Source organism: Lagenorhynchus albirostris, chromosome 5 (genome assembly GCF_949774975.1).
Source record: "Lagenorhynchus albirostris chromosome 5, mLagAlb1.1, whole genome shotgun sequence".
Lineage (NCBI taxonomy): Eukaryota > Metazoa > Chordata > Mammalia > Artiodactyla > Delphinidae > Lagenorhynchus > Lagenorhynchus albirostris.
Window position 1 is genome coordinate 132059656 of NC_083099.1, and position 23551 is coordinate 132083206.

General features: G+C 40.7%; 1 protein-coding gene across 5 annotated transcripts in view; it reads right to left on the minus strand.

Annotated features, from left to right (window-relative positions):
- Positions 1–23551, minus strand: part of TIAM1 (TIAM Rac1 associated GEF 1) — a 206297-nt gene that overhangs the window by 24444 nt on the left and 158302 nt on the right. For 3 of the 5 annotated variants that reach the window (XM_060150823.1, XM_060150826.1, XM_060150822.1), the window contains 5 exons: positions 19231–19334; positions 9532–9711; positions 8151–8219; positions 7713–7838; positions 2219–2327 (listed from right to left, as the gene is read on the minus strand). In XM_060150823.1, the coding sequence (XP_060006806.1) occupies positions 2219–2327; positions 7713–7838; positions 8151–8219; positions 9532–9711; positions 19231–19334 (588 nt within the window). The remainder of the gene's footprint in view (positions 1–2218; positions 2328–7712; positions 7839–8150; positions 8220–9531; positions 9712–19230; positions 19335–23551) is intronic. The other 2 variants (XM_060150825.1, XM_060150824.1) reach the window with 1 other exon arrangement.

Genomic DNA, 23551 nt, shown 5'->3' on the forward strand with positions numbered 1-23551 from the left:
TTCTGATAAAAATATATTTCCGTCTCCAGTAATTAGGAATGTGAGCTAAGAACAGAAGATGTTATAAAAGGACACCATGAAACTGTAACATGATTCTTCTCAGTATCTTTATTCAATTAAGAAAAACAGCAGTCATGTGGGGAAGGCCTTGGAAAGACTACAATCTTTTCATCTGTTTAAGCCCCATTAAGAGCAATCAGACTCCACGGGTCCAGCCACCAAATCCTTGAAGGGAAAGAAGACTGGGAATGAGGTGACTGAGAAGAAGCCCATGGCATCGGAAGCGAGCCCAGGCCCAGAGCTGATGCATGCGGAGGCTGCAGCTTCCGTGGACATCCCAAGTCTTGGCCCATGCCCGTAAGGGGCCTAGGAATTCCCCCTGAAGTCCTCATGCCCAAAAACACGTCCATGTGCGTTTAACCCATCAAGTGTATTTCACACATCGGGCAAAAGAGGGCACGGTTCTCAGCTCTTTGAGCGGTAAAGGGCATCACTCCCATGAAACCTAGATGGGAGTCTGTTAAGAATCATAGGCTATTTGTCCTCAAAGAGTTCTCTTCATCTTCTTGGCACATCTGGCCATTAGAAAATTGTGGGTCACACCTAATGTCTTAAGGGATGGTTTTGAAGGATTTTCTAATATTTTTCAGGTGCAACAAATAATGGTTTTGAATTTTAAAAATCTATAGGGGCAGAATTTAATCTAATCAAAGGATTAAAAATAACACAATTGCTTTAAGAACTCTCATGAGTATATAATTTTACCATAGAGCAAAGTGCTCTAACACTGTTATGTTAAAAACTCTCATAACATAGCATTCAATTAAAGTTTAAAAAGATGCACACACACAGAACTATATGACCAATTCAGCATGTGCAAAACCACAGACTAGGCCATACAGCGGGACAATTTCCTTGTCCTACAGCAGGACAAGGAAATTCCCAGGTTCCCTTTAAATTTTTGTGCTGAAGTAGAACTCTTTTGCCTAGACTACGACTATCATTAAGTATGGCATTATCTGGGGCAGGATCTTTTGTTGTCCAGAGACCTGTGTTGTATTAATGTTTATTATAATACGTTTTGAATTAAATCAAGCTAGTTCTCTTTGGCAACAAACATAAATATAAGTAAATTACTTACAAATTCAGCAGCTGTTTACATGGCAGCCACAGTAAAGTGTTAAAGAAGAGCAGGCTGATTGCCAGAGATTCTTTGAAATCGAACTTTCTATTGGTTCTACTGTTTACCAAGGACATGTTTCTCTAATCCTTGAACCTATCAACAGTCACATGAAGAACTATGGAAGCGAAACAACTCTCTGGAGACTCTCCGAACACCCCATCATCTTCCTAGAACACTTAGGAACAGCAGCTTGCCAATCTAAAAATTCTGTTCTTTTCCATGCAAAATATAATTACAGCTGGAATGATTTTTGTAAATAATTGAAACAATTTTAGTAGTGATGGTGGTGACTATTAGCACACACCTGAGAACAAAAATAGGTGAGGGAAAAATGAAATGCCAGAAAAAGGTATATGAAGTGTGGTAGGTTATAACAAAATTAATGAAAAATAGAAATAAAGCAGGGGAATTCTAAACTCCCTACGTTTCTGCATAATTGCAAAATGACTCATCAATTCTGGCCCCAAATAACTGAGTCAAAACGTTGATGGTAAGAAAATTGACAAAACTGTTAATTCAAGATATAATGCATTTCATTTCTCAGTACAGTCGGGCCCCCGTATCTACAGGTTCTAGCCACAGGTTCTGCATTGTGAATTCAACTCACCATGGATAGGATATATATGGAAAAAAAAATTCCAGAAAGTTCCAAAAAGCAAAACTTGAATACACTGTACACGGACAGCTATTTACATGGCACTTATATTTTATTAGGTATTATAAATAATCTAGAGATGATTTAAAGTGTACGGGAGGATGTGCACAGGTTATATGCACACACTACGCATTTTATATAACAGACTTGAGATCCTTGAATTTTGGTATCCGTGCGGGGTGGGGGGGGGCAGGTCCTGGAACCAATCCCCCACAGATACCGAGGAACAACCATACCCTTAATTTGTGGCATGTTGAAACATCCATCCGGCACAACAATGACTCCGATTTCTGTCCAAAAGCCCCCAACCACAGTTGGCCACACAGATGTGAACTGACAATGAACAGGCCCACCTGCTACCCAGTCCTCCCAGGCCTTACCTTTCACCAGAACCTTGGGGACCTTCGTGTGGCTAGCACAGAAGGCACTGTAGAGCTTGAAGCGGTCGGCATAATACAGAAAGGATCCCCCCAGAGAGAAGAGCACCTTCTGGATTTAACAAGAAACAATGCAGTTAGGTTAGGGTCCTCCTCATGTGGAAATATCAGCAGGATATAGCAGGGAGCTCGCAGCTGCCTGACTCTCCCCACAAATCAGCACCACTCACACCTGTCACAGCCTGTCTCAGCTCACTGATGGCCTATGGGAAAGTGTGTGGGTTTACATGTTTGTGTAATAGATGCTGGATTTGGCTTTCTCGGTAATTACAGTCAAGATGTCACTGGTTTTCCAGGCTTGTGTCTTTCAGTGACCTATCTGGGATGTTTGAATGTTACCGAGAAAGTAGATACGGCATTTTGGAAAAGACAGAAATCTGAATTCTCTCATTAGTTCCTGTTGGGAGGTAGAAGTGACAAACCAAATAAAGGCAGGAAACGCATATACCTCCCGAAATAGAAAACACATCACTAACTCCACCCTCTCCAATGCCATGCTCTCTTCTAGCAGGAATAGATAAGAACATAAGAAATAGACTCAACTAAGGAATTAGTACTGTCTCCCAGGCCATACCCTCTGCCCCAACAGGATCAAAACTAGGTGGAGACTTTCCCTATTAGGAATTTAATATGCCTGAGGTGGGATACTTTTTATCCTACACATTTTATAGAAATATATGTAACAGGCCTCAGAAAAGTATCTATGAGGTTTCACAATGATCTATTCTAGTTCAGAAAGAGCTACTGCTTATTTAAATTTAAAATTTAAAACGTATGTTCAAAGCAAAAAAAGAAGCTATACATATAAACATATCCTCATATCTCCTCCCTCTTACGTCTCCCTCCCATCCTCCCTATCCCACCCCTCTAGGTGGACACAAAGTACCGAGCTGATCTCCCTGTGCTATGTGGCTGCTTCCCACTAGCTATCTGTTTTACATTTGGTAGTGTATATATGTCCATGCCACTCTCTCACTTCGTCCCGGCTTACCCTTCCCCCGCCCCGTGTCCTCAAGTCCATTCTGTACATCTGCGTCTTTATTCCTGTCCTGCCCCTAGGTTCTTCAGAACCACTTTTTATTTTTTAGACTCCATGTATGTGTGTTTTGGATTTGAGTGATAAATTGGGTTCCACAAAGTGTACTTTATTGAATGAACAATGTAGAGAAATCTGATAGAATATTAAAAACAAAAAAGGTTTATTATGAACCACACATAACTGGTAATTAGAGGCCTAAATTATTTTCCTACATGTTGTATTTTTCCTCCTTTACTTCTCAAGCCCCATCCCTCCCAAACCTCACCCCCTTGACCGAGAGGGTTTTGGGAGGGGCAGTCTGACTCTGTAGGTATAGTCATCCTTTGAGCTATATTCAACAATCAAATGAGAAAAAATATAGAAGAAAAAGCTCGATTGTAACGTCTTACTTTAGCCATATCAAGCCATTCATTTAACTTTATATTTACTAGGCACAGACCATACAGCAAACACAGACAGAACATTAAGGTATTCATTTCTTCTTCCAGCCTTAAAAAATGATCTCAGAGCACAAAGTGTGCACAAACATGAGGGGTTTCTACACAAAGGCTGCATTTCCCCTGTGTTTCTCTTCTGCAGGACTTCCCAGAGCCTCTCACTGGCTGACGGACACTGCAAACTTCCAAGGGGAAATTTTATCAAAACTTATTTGACCTCAGGACCAATTTTTTTTTCTAATACTGTCTTAGGCAACACAATTTGAATATTTTAACAAGTGTTTATATTTTTGACAAATATATAATCAGGATTTAAATGAAGCAGCAATGGCGGAAACCAACAGCAACAGGTTTAAGAGTGAACGCTGACTGTCCAGAAGCCAACTCAGAAGTGCCAGAGAGCAGCCCCGGGGCCAAGACTATTGAATGTGCACCAGTTGTCCTGTCTGACAGATGGAAGGGAGAGGGTCAGATGAGGCACTAAATTAGTGAAATGAAGGTCGGGGAAGAAAGTTCCACTTAAATGGAATTTACAGCACTGACTGCTTAGAGTAAACTTGCTAAAAGGATCACGCACCAACCCCTCCCTAGAAGAACTCTGCTCACAACACAGTTCTGTTCATATCACCGTTCTGATAACTAAACTCTCCTGAAGTGATCAACTGACTCTAAACGCAAAGAACTGGACTCACAGCAAAAGCCTGCTACATGAATATAATGAATGTTAGATATTTTAGATTAAAACCAAATGTTTTCCGGTCTGTCCGCATTTTTATTATGTTCCACATTAAGCAACTTTTTGATTAACTGACAAACTACTGGCCCTTATCATGGTGTTCTAATATCCTATTAATTAATTTATCAATGAACCACACTGTACTTCAAATGGACAGTATGACCAACTACCCTAAAGAGAAGAAAAACGAACTAACACAAGCAATTTCTGAACACACAAAAAATGAACTATATGCAGTAGTTAGGGTTAAAGGGATATTATGCCTGCAACTTACACTTAAATGGTTCAGAGAAAACAATGATATTCTATATACAGAGAAACACACACACACACACACACACACACACACACGCACACACACACACATAAAGGAAATAGGTAGGGAGAGAAAGGATAAAGCAAATGTGTTAACATTTGGAAGAAGGCTGGGAGAAGGCTATCTGGGAATTCTTTATACTATCCTTGCAACCTTTCTGTAAGTCTAAAATTACATCCAAATAAAAATAGAGAACTATACATGAATATATGTCCATATGCTTATGTGTATGAATATGTGTGTGCATTCTAAATGACTCCTGTTGCAGAGGGACTGTAAAGAGATGACACACAAAAATATATCGAAGGGGTAGTCTTCATCTCATCCTACAAACCTGTATACATACTAACATTACACAGCCAGGTTTCTGCAAGTGTTAGAAGAGAGTCAAAGTGTATGAGGGTTCCCACCTATATGGACAACTGAACCCAAGTTCAACACAAGCACAAAAGCAATTCAGTGGAAAAGGACTGAAGGATAGTCATTTCAAAAAATAGTGCTAGAAACATTAAATATTCATATGCAAAAAAATTGACTTTGATTCACATCAGATCAGAGACCTAAATATAAATCCCCAAATTATGAAACTTTTAGGAGAAAATCTTTATGACCCTGGTTTAGGCAAAGAGTTCATAGATAAGACAGCAAAAGTATGACCCAAAAGAGAAAAAATTTGAAAACTTGGATTTCATTAAAAAATAAAAACTTCTCAGGGGAGGGATAAATTAGGAGGTTGGGATTAACATATGCATACTACCATATATAAAATATATAACCAACAAGGACCTATTGTATAGCACAGGGAACTATACTCAATATTTTGTAATAACCCTATAAGGGAAAAGACTCTGAAAAAGAACAGACGTATACGTATGTATGTGTGTAACTGAATCACTCTGCTATACACCTGAAACTAACATAACATTGTAAATCAACTCTACTCAATTAAAAAAAAAGAAATCAACTTAAAAAAAAAACTTCTCTTTGGGAGATACTGTATGACAAGGAGAAAATATTTACAAATCATATATCGGTAAAGGGCTCATACACAAAATTTCCAAAGAACTCTCAAAACTCAACAATAAGAAAACAATCCAATATAATAAATGGGCAAATGATTTGAAAAGACACTTCACCAAAGAGGATATATTGAAAGCAAATTAGCACATAGAAAGATACTCATAGTCATGTCATTAGAGAAACTAAAATTAAAGCCACAATGAAGTGCCACCACCTACCTGCTAAAATGGCTAAAATTCAAGAGTGACCCGACCTTGTTGTAAGAATGAGGACGAACAGCTGGTGGGACTGTACACTGGAACCAGTTTGGAAAATAGTTCCACTGTTTCTTAAAACGTTAAACATACACTTACCATATGACCTAACCATTCCATTCCTAGGTATTTACCCAAGAGAAATGGAAGCATATATTCATACTAAAACTTGTACATAAATGTTCACAGCAGCTTTACGTGTAATCACCAAAAACTGGAAAAAACCCAAATGCCCAAGAAAGGGGAAAGGATCACAAAGTGCAGTGCATCCACACAATGGAACACTACTCAGCAATAAAAAATAATCATGGGTATATGTAACAACAGGGATGGAACTCAATATAATTACACAGTAAACGATACCACATAAAAAAGTGTACATGCTATATGTTTCCATTTATATAAAATTCCAGAATGCTAACTAATCTGTAGTCACAGAAAGCAGACATAGTTGCCCGTGGCTAAGAGGCAGCCGCAAAGAGGAAGGAGAGAGGAATCACGAAAGAGCAGGAACAACAATTAGGGGTGATATTATGTTCATTATCCTGATTGAAGTGATGGTTTCACAGGTGTACATGTATGTCAAAATTCATCAAACTGTACACTTTAAATATATGTAGTGTATTGTCTATCAATTGTACCTCAATTAATCTGTTTTTTAAAAGTACATGAGGGTGACATGTAAGCCAACACCATTGTGCACAAATCAGTGAACCCTTGTCAATCAGAAACACAGCACAGGAAATTTCTGCAATAAGGGAAAGCCAACCAAGGAGAAGGAGACAAGCTGTCAGCATCCTCACTGAGGTACTAGTCATAAATCCTCACTAAGGCTACAAGGACATGGCTTCCCTGGTGGTGTAGTGGTTAAGAATCCTCCTGTCAATGCAGGGGACACGGGCTCAAGCCCTGGTCTGGGAAGATCCCACATGCCATGGAGTAACTAAGCCCGTGCGCCGCAACTACTGAGCCTGCGCACTAGAGCCCGGGAGCCACTACTGAGCCAGTGCACCGCAACTACTGAAGCCTGCGCGCCTAGAGCCTGTGCTCCGCAACAAGAGAAGCCACCGCAATGAGAAGCCTGTGCACTGCAGTGAAGAGTAGCCCCCGCTCGCTGCAACTAGAGAAAAGCCCACGCACAGCAACAAAGACCCAACGCAGCCAAAAATAAAATAAATTTAAAAAAAAGGCTACAAGGACATTGTGTGCTGGAAGATTGTCTTCCTCCTAGATAATTGATAAGCACTTCCATTAACCAGTTTCCCAGAACAAGATAAGTTAATTTGTTTATTGGAAAACCAAGAGTGCTAGTCTAATTTGTTAATAGCAAGTATTAAAGGCCCCTACATAAACAGAACAAAAGGTAGGCACATCTTCCAAAGCAGAAGTCAGCAGATACACCAGTTTAATGCAAGTCAGTGGCACTGGTTCTACCTCAGCCAGAAAAGCAAGATGCAGTGCGTTCCCCTCTCAGACTCCCTTTAGGAAATGACTCCACTGGCAGCTCAGTGAAGACTCAAGACCACGGCAACAATGCCTCCTGCGATGTGTTATTAGGAGATTCGACTTGACCTATAGGATAGCCCACCCTTGACATTAAGAGGAAGCTTTACACTATTTGAGGATGAGACTTACCTTAAATTGATCAACTTTCTCAAGCTTTTCCAGATCAGGTACCAATCTCACTCCATCTTCTAGAGTTTTAAGGAATTCTACTTGAAACTCTACCATTTCAGTTAAATTTCCAAAGAGCACATCAAGCTGGAAAATGCAAAAGAATTTAATCAACCCCGTATTTCATTAGTGTGCAGAACCTTTATTTGCTTCTGATTTCAAAGTTTTTCTACCCATATTTATAAATTACGGTAATGCTCCCACCACCAGAAGGTGGGGCAGCTCCCTCCTTCCTCTCCAAGTGCACACCAAGAGCTCCGCAGGCAATAATTTGATCTATTTATTACAATTAAATGAATTCAAAATGCTTTCAGTATTGTGTGTACTCCCCAGTCCTTCCTCTTCACCAAGTCAAGCTATAGTGTGACCCTCACGAAGTTCAGACAATTGCCACCATACCTCATCTTGGGTGAGAAAAGTTTCTTTTTGAAGAGGTTTTAGGTATCTCTCCATGAGACAGTTTAAGTCCTAAGGGTTGAAAGAATATGTGATTAGCACATCTAAAAGTCTATAAAGAATCTAAAGAAAAAAAATTATGTCCCAAATGCTAACATTTCAGTCTTTACGTCACTGAGGTCCATTGAGGCAGAAGTGAGCCAAACTTTTCTCAAGATATTTCAGACTTTGCAGGCCATATGGTCTCTGTTGCAACTATTTAACTCTGCGGCTGTACAGGAAAGCGGCATAAATAATACATAAGTGAATGTGTGTGGCTGTGTTCCAATAAAACTTTATTTGTAAAAACAGGCAGAGAGCTGGATTTGGCCCAAGGACCATAACTTGCTGACCTCTGACTTAAAGACTAAAACAGATCATACTATTGTAACATGGAACTAAACATAACTAAATTATACAGTTAGAGGAGTATATCATTATACAATTATCATAATTAGATGAATTATATAGTTATAGGAATATATTATAAATTATATAGTGTTGAAATAACTTTCCAGGCCCAAGATGGAGCCATTTCTGCCTGGGGTGTCGGGTCAGCAAACCCAAATTTAGATCATTTTTGTGTGCCTGTCAATACACCACTTGACCAGAACGTAGTATATCCACTCAGCCAATTTCCAAATGCCAGGCCAACTCTGGGCCTTCTCACCCCAACCAAGGTTGACTACGTGGCCCCAGCCAATCAAGTATTATCTACTTGTCTCTTCCTTGTTCTTTATTCTTTACCCTATGAAAGCTTCTTGCCTTCTGTCCCATTTTACAGTTCTACAAAAGGAGACTGTCCACTTCATGAATAAAGTTTTAAATAAAGTTTTTATCACTTTTAAATTGTCTTCTTTAATCATTTTTAAACAATAGTTGTATGTATTATAAATTATATGGGAACAAATGATATAGTTTCAGGAATATAACTAAATGTCAGAACAAATGATAACACAAAACAGACCTGATATCTTTCTGCCTAGACTCAAAGTAGATTGTGAAGATACTACTAGTTGAATTTGTCAAAAACGAATTCAATTTTAGTATGAGCTCAACAACATATTTAGAAAGGTCAGAAGGTTCACTTAACATCCACCATCATCTCCTTTCTGAGTCAATCAATCAGTTATTTATATCAACGAAGTGCTATAAGAATAGATATGCTTCCCTAAAACACAAAAGGAGATCGTAACATTCAGAATCAAGGCCAAATTCCATAGAGAGACCAAGATACCCTTCAAGACCGTGATCTGGCTTTGCTGTTAGTCAACATCAGTATCAACACAGAGCCTGCATCCTTCCGAAGGACGGAAGGAAGGATGCAGGGCAGGAGAAGACGTACTTTCACATAGGTGCGCTCCGTCTCCAGGAGCTCACAGATGACCTTGCGCAGCTTATCGGCGTCCGTGAGCTGTCTCATGGTGGCCAGCTGAGGCCCGGCAGAGTCCTGGGGGGACGGGCTCGGGTCAGAGGAGTTCATCTCGTGCAGACTGCGGCAAAATGCGGCCACCTGTTCCGTGCTCTTCAGAGCACAGATGAAAAGGCAAGACAGACGAAGTTATCCCTCACTAGAGAGACTTGTCTGACATCTGTCCCTCCTAAAGATGTTCTTCCTGGTTAATGAACTGCCACACATGAATCACATCTCTCGTTTCCCCAAATTGCTCCACACATCTGAGAGCTCACTGAATGCTCATAACAACCATAATAACAACTGCTGACATATACTGAATGATCACTGCATGCCAGGCACTGGTCTGATTCATTTAATCCTCCCACTTGGTAAGTGAGGGCTATTATCATTCCTATTTTACAGTCGAGACAACAGAGGCCAGGAGAGGTTAAGTAACTCATCCAAGATTGCACAGCTCGGATCTGAACCAGGCAGCATGGCTCAAAGCCTGTGTCCTTAATTACTCTGCAAGAAGCTCTCCAATGAGGAGAGGAAGATACGGACAAGTGCATTTCACCCAAAATACAAGGGTAATTCATTATCAGACTCTCAGTTCACTGCACTATACATATTTACTTTGCAAAGCTGGAAGATGATTTTATAAGCAGAGTCTTCTGTCTCTATTAAAAGTTGACACGGAGGCAACTCTCTAGATAACAACAGATATATATATATATACATATATACATATACATATACATATATATATATACATATATATATTTTTTTTAAGTTTCTGTCTCTCCAACTTCTCCAAGGCAGAAAGATTCCACCACCACCAGCACCCACCACCTCCCCCCTCCTCCAACTAAAACTAAGGGGCATTGACCCCTGAAAAAGACCTCAATAGGAGAGCTCACTCCCCACCCAATCTCTGTCCAGGATGATTCAGGTGGAAGTTTGGGAATCTAGAATTCTAAAATTCCAACTTTTCAAGTTATGCAAAACAGTTCTTCAAAGCAAGGGTTGAAGATGGACCACTGAAAATCCTGTGGAATCAGTAATTCCCCACCCTGGTTGCATGTAGGAATTACCTGGGGAGTTTTTAAACCTCCCAGTGCCCAGTGCACCATCCAGATCAATTCGATCCGAATCTCTAGGACGGGATGTGCAAGTGTTAGCATTTTTTTAAAGCTCTCTATGGTATTACTCCAAAGGCTATTTTGTAGCACAACATCTAGTTTATTAATTTATTAGTATTTGTTCGAATGTACCACTCTGCAAATATCTCATGCATATCTCCTTGCATATCTTCTTGGACTGCTCTTCCCTGTTTCTATTGTCCAATTCACCCCTAGGCACAAAGTATTTCCAATACAGACCTGCGCAGATAAAGGATTACTTTCAGGAGTGAGTAGGTGGGTATCCCACCTGCTCACTCTTGATTGAAAGTGAACATCCTGAGAAGACCATCCTTCCGAAAACAACTGTTGGTGCCAAGAGCTGAAAGTCAAGGCTGGCATTTCGTGGTAGGCAGAGGAACCAAACCAAGTGTATCCCATGGGGGTAATTCTTAAACACAGAGGAAGGTAGCTAACATTAGCGTGCCTTCTCCTCATTAGCATATTGCCTTTCCCTCATTAGCATAGCCCAAAGGGAAGGAAGCCCGGAATAAAGACAGGACAAGGACATGGGAAATCAGAACTTAACAAGGATGCATTAGCAGCAATGTCATGACAGGAAAGAGCACAGCCAGGACCCAAATCCACGTAATTATTGATCCAATTTTCTTATGGTTACACAGCTTATTTATTGCTAGCACAGATCCTGGTCTTATATGCCGGGATGTATTAGTTACCTGTCAGTGGCACTGTTAAATGTTCCCTACGGAATCAGTGTGTCAGACACTGACTATCCCCACAAAGAATTCTCCCTTTGGTGACTGATGAAAAACTCACCCAAATGGGCTGAACTGTAAAGCATGTGACTTATAACCCAATAAGGCTGTTAAAAAAGAAAAACTACTTTTTTTAATCACAGCCTGTTTCAGTAGAAATAAACTAAACAGTTTGATTTAGTTATGTTAGGGTTTTACAAACTCAGTGTCATCATTAAATATAAACAGTTAAATATGGCTTTGTCCTAATAATTAAAAAGGAACAAGTAGGTCCATTTTAACAAAAATGTCCACACGCCTTTTAGATGATCTCATGATAACTGTAAAAGGCAACTGCATTATAACATAGACATCATGGAAGTGGGGTTGTGCCTCACCAAATGAAAATCCCAAGGAAAGACAGTGTGATAACAGCTGACAGCTTAAGTGCCCTGCCCTCCAGCTAATCCCAAACTCTCCTCTGTCACTTTGATTTGTCACTGATCAAAACAACAAATGTATAACTGGCACCTTCGCTTAAACAATGCTTTTCTAAATGTCCCAACAATAACCACAGCTGCCTGTCATTTACATACAAATTAATAACATAGCTGTTACTCATGATACCTAAATCCATTCCCATATTCCCATCAGAGACACAGGAGACCTTTCTGCAGTTTTATCATTTAGACAAGTTGCCATGAGAACTCCAATGTCCTCACAGATTACACCAAGGATGTCCCACACTTTAAGAAAAAGGCAAGTTATAACCTTGGGACTCTGACATATCAAAAAAGGAAATTCAAAAGACATTTCCCTTTGTGCTCCCAATTTGCACCACGCTGACTTGTTGCCATTCTCAGCAATATCTGGCTTGAATAATGAAAGGCATGACATGGAGTTTCTGGGTTTTCGTTCCCTCCGTTTCACGATAAATACTTTAAGGTTTCCATTTTTAAGAGTGTGAGTAGGGTTCCTGACTTTGCCTATGTCAAGTCCACCACCTCTAAGGTTCAGTATTCTGAGTTTTAAGCTCAGGGAAAAACTCAGGGAAAGCTCAGGTTAGTGAGATGAGGGCCAGGGCTCTAGTGCTCTACACCTAGCCATCTCCTACCCAACCCCCCGTCAAACAGCCAGGCTCCCCACCTTCTTCCTGGCACACCCCTCCCGAGCCAAGTCCTGGATTATATTAGGAAATACCTTTAGCATCCCAGGGGATACCTAAAAATATCCTTGAGTCCTCTTCTGAGAGTTCAGAGCCTTAGGCATCCCTTCCTTATAAGACACAGCCTTCCTAAGCTAAGATAGATTTATCGGGGGGTGGGGGGGGGAAGCAGTTTCTCCACTGGCAAGCCCCTTCTCTGATTCAAGTTATAAACTCTCAGGTTTATCAAGGAACTGGGTCAATATGGACATAATCTTTTTACTGTCAATTCCATGTTATCTAAATAAATAATAAATAAATTTAATAAAATAAATAAACAAACAAAAAGACAGAATAACAAGTTATATTGTATATATCGTCAAGGGGTGTTACTTATAAGGCTCTTAATGAAATTTTTGCTTGGAAACAACTTCAAAGGATATCATCAAGTGTGAGAATTTTGTTTTACTAAAATATTACCCCCCAAAAAATGAAATGCAGGTCGCCTTTAGAATACCTCTAACCTAGAGATTTTACATGTTGTGGACCAGTTTTTAAGTCCCCCTGCCCCCATACTGTGGCCAAAGTTGTTTGCATCAAAACCTATTAGGACCTGGGGTCGGCGGGGGGAGATGAACTGGGAGATTGGAATTGACATACATACACTATTGATACTATGTATAAAATAGATAACTAATGAGAACATACTGTATAGCTCAGGGAACGCTACTCAGTGCCCTGTGGTGACCTTAATGGGAAGGAAATCCAAAAAAGAGGGGATATATGGATTCGTATAGCTGATTCACTTTGCTGTATGGTAGAAACTAACACAATATTGTAAAGCAACTATGCTCCAATAAAAATTAATTTTAAAAAACCTATTAGGAGCTTCTCCATGTAGCTTGGCCAGGATATAGGATGTAGAAGGAGTTGAGTGCAGTGCTTTCCTCACTCTACCACTGAGTGATACATGGCATTCTGGTCATTTGCACATCAAGCACTGTAGCCCAGAAAGAGAGCTGCCATGAGAGGTCCTCAACATAGCTCCTAAAAGCCAAGTTTCCTGGAATCGGTACAAGTAGCAAAGGATTGCTGGAAAGAAGAAGACAGACACAGTTTCTCCAAGTCCAAACCTCTCCCCGTTTGAGGACTGCCATCAGTCACCATGGACACAAAAAGCACTTATGGGCATTTCAGAGCTGCCAGTTGAAACTGGTAAAGGGTAGCAGAGCTGTTCTACTGTCAGGATGAAGAGTTACCCACCCAACGTACAGAAATGAACATGACAACTGAAGGAGGAAATGGGCTCGTTTACTGAGGTCTGCATGAAGTTCAATGTTTATAATATCACTTTCTTCCTGTGGAAGATGAAAAGAAAGTACAAAAAGAGGGGGGTAGGCTTTCAAGTACACACTACCAACCCAAGCTACCCAGCTGTTAAAGCTCTTCCTGTTATGCAACCACTAAAGGCAATTTCTATCTCGGGATGAGTTCAGAGTTCTAAAACTGTCCTTTGAGTCTGACCGATTTAACACTTCCCACAGATTTAAAAGGGGCCAGAGTGGCCTGAAATCTTATAGCCTTTATTTAAGCTTTTTTGGGAAACAAACACCAAAGTAACATATTCCATAATTTCAGAGACCCTCATATACAATGATAACCCCTATAGTTCTCTGGCATCTTTTTGGTCTCCTTTTGAACAAACTTTGAAGAAGAAACATTCCATAAGGATAAAGGCTTGCTTGAGTAAATCACGTGTACTCACTGTCCAAGTTCAATTTCATTAAGTGACACGAAATCTAATAGTCAACAGACTCTGATATTAATATTTAACTATTAAATGGTTTAACTTGATTTTAAATTATTCCTCCCCCTTAACTCACTAAAAATTTTTCTTATTAAAGAGGCAACAGTTACCATAGGAATTGGCATACACAATATAGGTCAGTTGACATTAAATCATTAATACATTCCCTGGGCCAACACATGTAAATCCACCTGCTTCACAAGTAAGCAGAAATAAAGTCAAAAGCACTTAAAACTTTATAGGAGGCAAGTTGAACATTCTTCTTCCAGAAATGCTTGCTGAATACTTAGGCTACCCGTTTGGAGGTGGAGATGGGGAGACTTATCACACATGTAACACAAACATGTTCAAAATCTCAACACCCAAAAGAAAAAGGGAAACATTCAAGTGACGATTAATTTTAAAAATAATAATAACAACCCACCTTTCCGTCATTTAGAAATGAAAAAACAGATATGTGTAAAGATTCTTGGCAAACTCGACTTCACTCCAACTACTGATGCCCCCCACTCCCATGTTAAAATGTATATTCTCTATCAACAAGGGGATCTAAAGGGCAGAAGGCTGCAATATGGAGACATGGGACAAGCATATCACCATCATTTGAACTGGGAAACAAATCAGCTAGAAAGTCGTAACATACACAAAGGCTAGCAAGATAGAATTCAAACAGTGCTCACCAGGTGAAGCGTCCGATATACAGAATCACCGGACTTGCCACTGTTTTCAATCCTGGGCTTGCGCTTTATTTTCCACAAAGCAGACATCATCGGGAAGGTATTCTCATGATAATTCTACCTCCTGACACGTTCCACAAAGAAACAGAAGTTTCTTAAAATACTCGGAGAGCACCAAATGCCTTCTGGCTCCTGAGAGAGCATCCTCCCATGCAGACAGCCCATGCCGGCTGTACCATGAAGACCTACGGCTGCATCTCTACAGAGCAAGGACAGCGACAGCGCGACCCGACAGCAGCCCCCTCTGCCCGTCAGTGCCCTCTGGGAGGGAGTCAAAGGCTAACCGATAAACCAGAATTTATGCTTTGTTTTCACCTGGCTAAACAGCAGAAGTTCCAGAAAGGGAGAGCCAGGAGGCAAGAAAACAATGCAAAAAAAAAAAAAAAAAAAAACGCCTCCCGGGGATGTGAGCATCTCTACCCTGCAGACTGAGATCAGCTGATTGGCCTGCATCCTGCACTGCACAGGAATATTAAACCCGCCCGGCTCAAACTTTGAAGACACCCCTCACAGAGTTGAGAGCAGACACTAAAAACCAAAACATTTTTTAACAGTTCATATTTTCACAATGTCCCCCGAATGCTTTGTTACAAAAACCAAACATTTCCAAGACAACAACAATTTGGACTGAAAAGAAAAAGGAAGGCTTTCCAATTGGAAATGCTCTGAAAATGATTCTCATACATTGGCTAAGTGGAAAACAAAATCACAGCTGCCAGGGGGTCTGGAATGCATGATAGGACTGCCCGGAGCTAATTAGCATTCGTTTCCAGAGACAAGAGTTTTCAATTAGAAGCAGGGAAACAAGTGGGTGGTGGGGGGTGGGGTGAGGAGGTCCTCTGAGGTTGTCACCCACAGTCATAAGAGGAAGGACGCGGCTTACAAAGAGAAAGGCCGCCAGACTGTCCCTGCGGTGTGGAAGTCCCACACCCCAGCCCCGTGGATGTGACAGTCCCGTGTCACCACGGCTCAGCAACAAACTCACAATTACCTACTTGCTCAACCCCCGAAGACCACGTGCCGCAAAAACTGCCCTCTAAAAAAAATTTGTAACAACACACAAAACTCTAACGTACATTCTCTTTATCCTGCCCACTGTTTCACAAAATGATTCATTTAGGAAGAGCAGCAAAAATATTAAAGAAATAAACAAAAAGAATCGACAGCCCTCACGTATTCAGGCAGATAAAAAATGATTTCCTGTTTCATTTCATTTATTCGTTTGTTTATCTATTTATCTAGTTTTTACATTCTACACCCAGCCTGGTGCATTCACATTAAGGCTAGATCATCCTTCCACTTTTAGGCAGCTTACAGCTTAACTACAAATGTTTGGTTCATCCTCAAGAAAAATGACACACTGATATAGGAGCCGCATCAAAAAATATTGATCCTTAATCAAGAAACTTAAGATATACACTTGCTCTTACTTTAAATCATGAAAAAAGACACGAAGCTTAAGCGTTAGAAAAATATTTCACGAAGCTTAAGCATTAGAAAAATATTTAAGTGGCTAATGAGTATACAGTTGCCTCTTAAACAACTCGGGGGTTAGAGGTGCCGAATATCCTTGCAGTCAAATATCCACGTATAACTTATACTCCCCCCTACCCCCATATACGTAGTTCTTCCGTATCCACGTGGTTCGTCCGCATCCACGGTTCCGTATCCGTAGATTCAACCCACTGCAGATCGGTAATACTATTTACTATTGGAAAAAAATCCACATATAAGTGGACCCTCACAATTCAACCGCGTGTTGTTCAAGGTTCAACTGTATATCTAAACTGGCTTATACTATCACTAATTAATTCCTTCCTTCCTTTTTTGAAACCTGGTATTTAATACCAGACCTTAACAATCTGGCCAGAAGGTCATTTCAGCAAAGCAGTTAACAACAGAGAGCCTCGTTTTGTCATCTCAGAGCTGTGTGACCTTCAGTAAGTGGCTTAACCTCTCTGTTCCAATATTGCCACCTATAAAATAGGGGGAATAACAGTATCTATCTCTCAGTGGTATTGTGAGAATGAGATAGGTTAATATCTAATATAGACAAGACACTACCTAAGTATTAGCTCTCATTTATTACTAATAACAAAATCATTCAAATAAAGAAGATAAAATCTGAATCAAACCAACACCAGGAGTATTTTCAGGTACAGAATCACACAGTGCTCCGTACATCCAGTCTATAAAAAAAGGACTGTGAACCTATGGTGTCAATGAGTCCACCTTATGATCTTTAAAAATACTCAGATCATTACCCAAACTTGTCAATAACTTCAAAGATATTCTCCTTTATGAGAGCCTACCGCGCATTTCTACAGTGAAATCCAGTAACAGCATCGCCTGCTCCTATACTTGACCCTGGCTGTTCCAGGCACGTTTCAGGGTCTTGTTCTCAGGAGAAAGAACCATGAAATCAGAGAGGCACCTGGGATGAGTCAACAAAACCCTGGGGCCTCTTCCTTCCTCTCTGCTGCCAGAACCCCATATTATAGAGGACCCTGTTTGGGACTTCATGACTCACTATATTTAAAATGGAAACAATCTCTCAAAATCCACAAAGGGAGTGGAACACGGCTATTATAGTGAGGTAAAAATGATCCAAGTTAAAAAGTATTCAGAAATAAATGTCTTAGATACAGGAAAAATAACTGTACTCCCAAATCAAATTAGAAACTGAGAATTAACATTTTTAGTTTAATAATAGAACCATTTAATAAATAGCCTTCAAAATATCTTACCTCACACGGAAATATCTGTTTCTTCTGAGGGCCACTCACCCTCCCCCACCTCCCCGAAAAAGTAGGTAAAAGGCCACAAAAGTAAAAAGTAACTTTAAACAGCTTTTGTTTGTTTTTTTGCCTTTAAATGAAACATGCATGTTTCCGTTTACTGGCTTTTTAATTAATAACCAACAACATAAAGCCCTTTCAGTCTACAAATATTAAATTTATAAACATTAAAATTACTATAAAATATTAAATTTTATACTGTGCTCAACTTAGACACTGAGAGTGATGATCCTATGATGGCAAAAGAGAAACATATGGATAAAAGCAATGCTGAAGATAGTCTAACATATGCACTCAAGAAAGTCCAACAAAGATATATAAAGACAAGAAGAGGCAGAAAAGTATACACAGAGAAATGTAGGTTTTTGAAATAATCATTCGGATTTGAAGAGTATATTTCCATTATCAATATCAGTTATATTTTTGACCCAGCCAGTCATCCAATTACTGGACAAAGGCAAGAATCACCTGATATTGTGGATGAGAAAAACAAAGGTATAATTTAAAGTTACATGATTTGCTCAGGTTAAGTGACTGGTCAAGGTCAAGCAAAAGAATAGGAGACAGGGGGACCAACATAAATATGTCAACGACATTCTGAAAACAGAAGACGAATAAATACGGACATAATCACGTATCACTGTTTTTACTGGGGAGGGGTCTTTCAGATACAGGTAACAGAGTTTTCAAATTGTTATACTCTGGAGACTGTGATGAGAAGAGGTTATTGACACAGAGAACTCTTTAGGAAGTGGAATAAAAGCATGATGAATTATGGAAAACAAATTCGCAGTTGCACCAAAGGGTCAGGATAAGAGCTTTGTCACCGTGCTCAACCGGGTAAGAATCACTGTATTTGGATTAAACAAAAAGATTGTTTCTTTCCCTTTAATGAAAAAAAAAGGTGCTCACCTTTCACAAGAGCTAAACAGAGATAATGCAAAGGGAGTTTGTTATAGAAACCATGAGTAGCAAGAAAGTATAACGGACCCAACTGTACACATTTTACATGCTGTTTCATCATATATATATGGAAGCATAAGAAGGAAACAGGATGAAATGAGACTTTAATTCATTAAGAGTGAGCTCTGCCCTATATTCTCACGTATGGGTTTGTTCTCAAGACTATAATTTGAATTTCATATCCTATTTAGTGACATCTCAGAAGTAAAAACACTTTGGTCCCGTGGAGGGGCCTTCTAACCACATACAGCTGCAGAGGTGACGTGTCAGCTGTGATTCTTTGGTGGTTCAAGACATGGGACGTGCAAATGGAAATCTCTCACCTTGCTGCTGTGATCAGTCTCATCTGAGGATTCCAAGTCTGGCCCTTCGGTCTCCTCCGGAGCACTCTCAGGACTACTGCCCTGCTGGCTGCAGAGGCTGTGCCCTGCAAGGTGAAGTCAGAAGAACACATGGGTCAGCACGTACAGTCATTGCTATAAGCCATGCCAGTGCAAGGGAGTGTGGGGTCAAGCTCATGACGTGTACATATATTGTTAGATGCTCCAAGTATGTGCTCCATGATCTTGGTTCAATAAATGTCAGTTTTTGTTGTTTTTATTGTTACCACTATTATTATTATTTTATAACATAGTATATTTTTATTATTTATAATACATATTTTATAGTATACAATCATTGCTGTGGACTGAATATTTATGTCCCCCCTCAATTTCATACGCTGAAGCCCTAATCCCCAATGGGACTGTATGTGGAGATGAGGCCTTTGGGAGCTAAGCAGGTTTAGATGAGGTCTTGAGGATGGGCCTCCACCAGAGCTCCCCTCCTCTCATGTAAGGACACAGAGAAAATGCAGCTGTCTGCAAGCCAGAAGAGAGCCCTCAGCAGGAACCCAGATCTTGAACTTCCCAGCCTCCAAAACTGTGAGAAATAAATATCTGTTGTTTAAGACACCCAGTCTGTAGTATTCTGTCACAGCAGCCCCAGCTGACTAAGACAATAATTTACTATCCATCTATCTATGAAATAAAATTTAAATAAAATTAAATTATTTGATTGATTTATAATCAAATTAATTGCTGGATCAATTACTTCATTGCTAAAATAACTGAATAAACCATTCTGAGAAGAACACTAAAAAAATAATAACTTTCATATAGATTACCTGGCAAACTTCACCCACTCTTCCCACCATATTCTATGTATGCAAAAGTGCAGGCAACTTTCTTTCCTATTGTACCAAGTCCCTACTACAGTGGTTGGCTATGGTAGCCCCCTGCAGTGGGGAAGAGAACATTAAGATCTCTTTCCTCTGGGGGGATTCTCAGATTTAAAGAGCATCTGAACTGCCTGGGGGTTCATGTTATGCAGATTCAGATTCAGTAGGTATATGGTTGGACCTATGATTCTGCATTTCTTACAAGCTCCAAGATGTTATCAATCAAGAGGTCCATGGTCCACACTTGGAATAACAAGTCTCTAGTGTATTTACAAACCTCTAGCTAGTCTGATAAGACAGTGGTTCGATGACCATTATCTTAGAATATGTCAGGCACTGGGTCAGGGACTACAGCACCATCACTCTAACCCGATGAGAGAGAAGGGAAGAAAGACGAGAAGAAGAGAAGGGAAGAAAGAGAAGAGAAGAGAAGGAGCCACTTTCTGACTCTTTGGATGAAAGTGTCAGTCTGCAAAGAGGCTGCCTTATTCCAACGACACGGTTACAGTCACAAGCTGTTTAGCATGACTTTCTGATCAAATTCTAGGTTGGCTGGGAAACTAAGGAAAGAAGCCAATCCCTGAGCAAACCTCGCTCCAAGGCTGCGTCCTGTGGTCCCCTTCCCCTCCTCTGGAATGAAGCGAATGCCTACCTTCTATGGTTTGTAAGTTTCTGTCCGAACCCCCTCGCCTCCCCGCACCTAGTCACAGAGTTCTGGCTCTACGATTTTCTTGCACTTCTTTTAATTACTTGCTCACTCAATAACATGGTGGGAGCCATCCAAGAGAGAGGCCCACTTAACTTGGTGGATATCAACAATGTCACACTGTCACCACCAGAGGAAAAAAGAGTGATTGAATACTTTAAATGGGGGCAATGACCTAGATTCTGGGGCTAGAAAGAAGGGGAAGATTTGAACAGCGTTAAGCTCTGAGATGGCAGGAACCACGCTCCCTCAGCACTAAGCAGGGTGGCGAGGCTGTACACAAGGTCACCTTCACGCTGTAATCTGCATAATGGCGACCTCCAGATGGTACAGCCAAACACTGTGACCCTGCATATCTCCACTGTTTATCATAATGCCTGGGCTCTAGAGGTTGCTCACAAAATAGTGGGAAAAGGAATGAAAGGATTTTCATTGTTAACAATACCGTGGGTCAGGTATCCGAAAAAGGAAGCAAAAAAACCCTAATTCTACAAAACACTTAGAAATTCTAAGTATCAATAAAATAGAACAAAATTCTTTTTATATTTTTTTCTTTATTATTATTTTGTTGTTGTTGTTGTTGTTTTTGTTTTTGCGGTACACGGGCCTCTCACTTCTGTGGCCTCTCCCGCTGCGGAGCACAGGCTCCGGACGCACAGGCCCAGCGGCCTTGGCCCACGGGCCCAGCCGCTCCACGGCACGCGGGATCCTCCCGGACTGGGGCACGAACCCGTGTCCCCCCCACCGGCAGGCGGACTCTCAACCACTGCGCCACCAGGGAAGCCCCATTATTATTATTATTTTGGCTGCACCATGCGGATAGTTCCCTGACCAGGGACTGAACCCGTGCCCTCTGCAGAGGAAGCACAGAGTCTTAACCACTGGACCACCAGGGAAGTCTCCCCAAATCCTTTTTAAACATAAAGCTGAGCTCCAAGAAATCCCCAGAGCCCAAAATGAAGAAGACAAAGGAAGCAGGAGGGGTGGGCCAGTCCCAAAGCCATGGCAGTGCTGAGTAATCCATCAGTCCCCAAACTCCAAACCCTAGAGCAGTGTTTCCCAAAGGGAGCGGGAACCTGTTGGTGTCAGGAGGGGAAAACGTTTAGGAGGAAAACCGTACACACGGCAGGTACACAGGGCACTAGCACCACCCCCCCGGGCTCCTGGGTTCTAAGTACCTTGAGCACTCCGCAGCCACTGTGACAATCAAACACGCACCCCTACAGAGCCCAACAGCAGAACCATCTCAGCTTGGGAACCACAGCCCTGGAGCCTTTGGTGTCAACTGTGAGGCCGTGAGACAGAAAACAACTGTTGGGTCAGTACAAACTGGAGAGTTAGAATCAAATCTCCCACATTCATATGGTTCCTTTGAAGGGCTACACTTTTACCCCAAAAAGACTCAAAAAGATTTTTTTTCAAAAGTACTCACTGGCAAAAGAGAAAAAAAAAAAAAAAAAGAAGGAAAAAGGAAGCTGATTTAACTCTGCCCATACTCTGGGATGAGTGGGGATGGAGGAAGAAGGGTTTCTTCTTGGAGGTGACAACCACAGGCTGGCTGCACGGGTGTTTGAGATTCAAATTTACACTATGTCCTACATTCTGGGGACTCCAATGTCTTAGTCTGCTCAGGCTGCTGTAACTAGGACTGCAGACTGGGTCGCTTAAACAACAGACATTTATTTCTCTCCGTTCTGGAGGTTGGAAATCAAAGATCAGGGCGCCAGCAGATTCTTTCCTTGGTGACGCCCTTTCCCTGGCTTGCAGATGGCCACCACCTCACTGGGCACCTACATGACCGCTCTCTGTGTGTGCAAGGAGAGAGGGGGTGAACCCTGGTCTCTCTTCCTCTCCTTACAAGGACACTAATCCAGCTCATAACTTCGTCTAAACTTAATTACCTCCCAAAGGCCCCCAACTCCTAATAACCCTCACATCAGGGGTTAGGACTTCAATACAGGAATTCAGTCCGTGATCCTCAAGATGAAAAATTGCCATAAAGTTGTTCTAAATTTGTATTCCAAGGGCATCTGGCGGAAGCCAAAACAAGTCTGCTCTAGAGGGATTCATCCTTAATGATGGGATCATATTAATGGTCAGACACACATAAGCTGGGTCAAACAAGAACCTATAATCCATTATTATAAACACAGGAGAAGCAAGTCCCCACGAGGGAGAAGCAACAGCTACAACCAGACTCCCAAGGAATAATACCGCAATTATCAGATAGAGATTGTCAAACGAGTACGCTTTAAAAAAAAAGGGGGGCAGGGGACAAGAAAAGAGAGACTTTCAGAAAAGACCAGGTAAATTAGTAGATTTTTTAGAAATAAGAACTATAATCACTAAAATTAAACACTCAATGGATAAGGATAAGAGTTGAAGAAAGAAGCTAGGAAGGCCTATCTGAAGACATTAATTATCTCACTAGAGCACAGAAATTCTCAAATGCTCAAATTATCAACACAATTGTATTTCAAGCTAAAATAGTATTCAAGAAGAAAAGTATAATAAAAATCATTTGACAAAGAGTGAGAAAGTTTACTAATATAGAACCTCGCTAAAAAAAAATTCTCTAAAGGATGTACTTCAGGTGGGAAAACATATATACACACACGCACACATGTATAATCTGGTATATGAGGTTACCAGAGAGATAAATAGAGAGCTGATATTCACACGGGCAAGTTGTAGTGTATAAAACAACACTCCACACACA